This window comes from Chionomys nivalis, chromosome 23, assembly GCF_950005125.1.
Source record: "Chionomys nivalis chromosome 23, mChiNiv1.1, whole genome shotgun sequence".
NCBI lineage: Eukaryota > Metazoa > Chordata > Mammalia > Rodentia > Cricetidae > Chionomys > Chionomys nivalis.
Window position 1 is genome coordinate 36,715,120 of NC_080108.1, and position 4,582 is coordinate 36,719,701.

At 41.9% G+C, this 4,582-nt stretch overlaps 1 protein-coding gene across 1 annotated transcript; it reads left to right on the top strand.

The window, feature by feature from the left end:
* Positions 1-3,699: 3,699 nt before the first annotated feature.
* LOC130865578 (28S ribosomal protein S17, mitochondrial-like) lies at positions 3,700-4,149 on the top strand. The gene has a single exon (XM_057756673.1). The coding sequence runs from the start codon at positions 3,700-3,702 to the stop codon at positions 4,147-4,149; it is 450 nt and encodes a 149-aa protein (XP_057612656.1).
* The last annotated feature ends 433 nt before the right edge of the window (positions 4,150-4,582 follow it).

Below are 4,582 nucleotides of genomic sequence, written 5' to 3' on the forward strand. Positions count from 1 at the left end.
CACACACTCACCCGTCCAGATGAAACTTCTCGGCACCTACACAGGAACTCCTGGATGCCCCAATGAGCCAGGGACTAAGGGAAGTAGGGCGCAGGCAGAGCAGGTCCAGCAGATCACAGCAGAGACTGCAGACCCAGCAGCAGGGGCCCGCTTTCCCTGGCGGGGACCTTGAGGCCTGCCCTCTAGTCAGGGACTCACTGCTCTGGGTTGGTAGCCTTAGTGAAATGGCAGGAAACTGTTCCACAGCTAAGGACCTTGCAGACAAGGCAGGCTTGGGGGTGGGGGTGGGTGCGGGTGTGTAGGAGAGAAAGCCCTACAGCAGGTGCTGGGGGAGGGGCGTTTGTGCTCTCTACCGGGACAGTCCGCCCCAGGATAGCACACACTCACCCGTCCAGATGAAACTTCTCGGCACCTACACAGGAACTCCTGGATGCCCCAATGAGCCAGGGACTAAGGGAAGTAGGGCGCAGGCAGAGCAGGTCCAGCAGATCACAGCAGAGACTGCAGACCCAGCAGTGGGGGCCCGCTTTCCCTGGCGGGGACCTTGAGGCCTGCCCTCTAGTCAGGGACTCACTGCTCTGGGTTGGTAGCCTTAGTGAAATGTTAGTAGTCTTTCTTTATTCTATATATTTTGCATTTGATTATTATATGGCAAGGGGACTTTTTTTTGATCTAGTCTATTTGGTGTTTTGCAAGCTTTTTGTACCTTCATAGGGATTTCCTTCTTTAAGTTGGGAAAGTTTTCTTCTCTGATTTTGCTGAATATAATTTCTGTGCCTTTGAGTTGGAGTTCTCCTTTTTCTAACCTTATTAGTTGTAGGTTTGGTCTTTTCATGGTATCCCATATTTTCTGGATGCTTTCTGTTGAGAATTTGTTGGGTTTATTGTTTTCTTTGACTAAGGAATCTATTTCCTCTATATTATCTTCAACATTTGAGGTTTTTTTCTTCTATCTCTTTTATTCTGCTGGTTGTGCTGGGATCAGTAGTTTCAGTTCATTTATGCAGATTTTATATTTCCAGAATTCCCTCAGTTTCTGTTTTCTTTATTGCCTTTATTTCAATTTTCAAGTCTTGAACTGTTTCCTTCATGTATTTGATTACTTTTTCTTGGTTTTCTCGAGATTCTTTAAGAGATTTATTGATTTCTTCCATTTTTTTGTTAGTATCCTCCATTTCTTTAAGGGAATTTTTCATTTCCTCTTTAAGGGTCTGTATCATCTTCATAAATTTATATTTAAGATCATTTCCTTCTACTTTTTCTGGGTTAGGATGATCAGGTCTTCCTATTGAGGGGGCTGCTGTTGTAGCAGCCTGTCTACAGAAACCTTGCCTGCTGGTTGGCCAGAGAAGCTGAGGCAGGTAGGGGAGGGGCCTGGGGTTTTCCCCAGTACTAAGGGCCTAAAGAATGGGGTGCTCAGCTGACTGGCTGACCTCTTGGTCCATTCTGTGCAATTATAAATCTACTATTAAAAAGCAACTACTGGTTTTAAATGTTTTCCACTGGATTGGACTTTTGCATATTGCACACAAATTTTGTATATTGATATAAATTTGAGATTAATTAGACATAATGTACATACATTTCTACTGTTGCACAATGTATTATTACTATATTTATCTATCTATTTATTTATATATTTATTTAGCAATGTATTGCAAATTTTTAGTCCTTGAAAATTATTATTACCAACTGTTTAGGATAATAAGGAAATGCAGTTTAGTAATTAATCACCTAGTATCATCAAACTTGTAGTCATATTAGGTATGTTTTCAAGGTCAAACAAATATATATTTTATATAGACAGGTCATTTTCAAACACTTCAGAAATCTATAGAATATGGCCTTTGAGATGTTTTAATAACCTAGGTTCTTCTTTTTTATGACAAGACACGTCTGCTCCTGGCAGAACCAATTTACAACAGAGAGGATAATATAAATTGGAGAAAATTCACATGAAGTTTATTTTCCTTGTGGCAAAAGTAGGCCACTGGGTAATAAAATGCCCTTGCCTTGACTACTGATATTATCCTGTCCTAATTGGATAAGCAGAACATAAAAGAGAATGACTGCCAAACATTGTCAAGACATGGAGGGACAGAAAAGTCTGTTGGATATGTTAGGCCTGTAGGCTGAAGATGGATGCCCCAAAATATCAGAGGAATTTTGTGTGACTGTCTAGAATGAATCAGATCAGATTTCCGTTAAAAATGTGAAAAATGAGACACACACATTCTCCAAGTCTCAATTTTCAATAAAGTATTTTCAAGGAAATAGTGGAGGAAATGGATAACAGTTTCAATTATAATTCTATGAAGATAAAGAAGTATTTCTTTCGTGTTTCTTACACTGATCTTCGATTAAAATCAGAATATATTAAGTAATTCTTCAGTGACACAATAAAAATCAATATAATAAAGTTTAATTATACAGCTTTCTGGGCATCTGACCTCATCTAGCAATAACTTTTTGAAAAAGGCATATTAAAGTGGCAGTTTTGAAGTCAGTGCAAGCTTTGGTAATCAGGAGAGTTACTGAGGGAACGTCAAAGAGCTGAGGATCTTGCAGGGTGGCTTGTGTCTCAACTGCAACTCTGTCCCCTTCTTCCATCCTGCCCAAAACAAGCCAACTCACCAAAACACTCTGAAAGCCTGGTGATTTGACAGCCCCAGCCAGTGGCTTGATTTCATCCTACAGAATCCTCTAACGCTGTGTGTGCCCCATTTGGACTCATATGACTGTGAGATCATGTTTTGGCTTAAATTGCTATCTAACAGAAAGTGATGGATACAGTCAGAATTTACCTGAAAGACAATAAACTAAACCAATATGGTAAAAAATTAAACCCACCATCTGTGAAGAAGGCATCTTTGAAGAGCCCAGCTTCTTCCCACCTGGAAAATGGAAGTATAAAATTACATAGGCAGATACCGGCTTCCATGGACTAGTATATGGTTCTGGAAAAGTTTCAGTTCAGTTTATGGCATTGGTATATATTTTACTAAAAGCAAACATAAATACTATGACTATGCTATCATAAATAAAATCATCTCAAGGTCCGAATCAGGACCAGAAGGAGAGAGAGCACGAGCAAGGAACTCAGGACCGCGAAGGGTGCACCCACACACTGAGACAATGGGGATGTTCTATTGGGAACTCACCAAGGCCAGCTGGCCTGGGTCTGAAAAAGCATAGGATAAAACGGGACTCGCTGAACATAGTGGACAATGAGGACTACTGAGAACTCAAGAACAATGGCAATGGGTTTTTGATCCTACTGCACGTACTGGCTTTGTGGGAGCCTAGGCAGTTTGGATGCTCACCTTACTAGACCGGGATGGAGGTGGGTGGTCCTTGGACTTCCCACAGGGCAGGCAACCCTAATTGCTCTTAGGGCTGAAGAGGGAGGGGGACTTGATTGGGGGAGGGGGAGGGAAATGGGAGGTGGTGGCGGGGAGGAGGCAGAAATCTTTAATAAAGAAATAAATTAATTAATTAAAAAAATAAAAAAATAAAATAATAACACATATTATAATGGTCTTAAGTATCCATTTGTCTAAGCCATACTACGTATTTATTTACTCAAGTTGGGTGAGGATGCTATGAAAGTACTGTATAAGAGTGATGGCAAGGCTGCGCCCCATGCTTCGCCGGCCTGGGTCCGAATAGTAGAATCCCGAAGGTGATCAGAGGCACATAATGTCAGTAATCTGTACATCTCTCCGTGGCAAATGGGTCGTGGGGAAAATGATTGGCACAGCCATGGTAAAAACTGCTAAAGTCAGAGTGACCAGACTTGTTTTGGACCCCTACTTGCTAAAGTACTTCAACAAGTGGAAAATCTACTTTGCTCACAATGCCCATCAGCAGTGCTCCGTCGGGGACATCGTGCTCCTCAGAGCTCTGCTGGTCGCCGGGTCAAAGCACGTGAAACATGAACTGGCTGAGATCATTTTCAAAGTTGGCCGAGTTATCGACCCAATCACAAGAAAGCCCTGTGCGGAGACCGCCTACCTAGAAAGTCCACTCAGTTCAGAAACTGCTAACCCAAGTAAAAACTCCGGAAGAACTCAAGGTGTCTTCCACCTAGGGAAGAAGGAACCAAAGGGATTTCTGTCTTTACGCCTCCTCTCTGACATCCGTCACTAGCCACCCAGTTTCTCTTGTGACATTAATGAAATAGTAAAAGTAAATGAAACAAACAAAAAACAGTGATGACAATCCAATTGAGTTCAAGTAAAAATTATGACCAATTATGCATGTCTTGTGGGTCTCTGAGGCAGTTAGAGAAAAACAAAAGTGATAAATTTAAGCTTAGGCTGAATTGCTGTTATTGATTGATAGCCGAATTGACATAAAGATGGAGTAAGCCTTGTGTACTAGGTACTTTGGTTTTCCTGGGACCTAAGGAAAGAAGGGCTTATTTGGGCTGGTATTTCAAGGGTGTATCTTGGTAGTGGGAGCTTGAGGTGGCAGGTCACAATGCACTCATGCTCGGGAAGCCTGGAGATGAGGGTTCCCACTAGTTTGCTTCCTCCATCTTTCTGTTTGAGACATCTATCCCTGGGATGGTGGTGGACAT

Bases quoted from the DNA above. Each gene is read 5' to 3' on its own strand.
- LOC130865578 (XM_057756673.1), top strand. From the start codon at position 3,700: ATGTCAGTAATCTGTACATCTCTCCGTGGCAAATGGGTCGTGGGGAAA.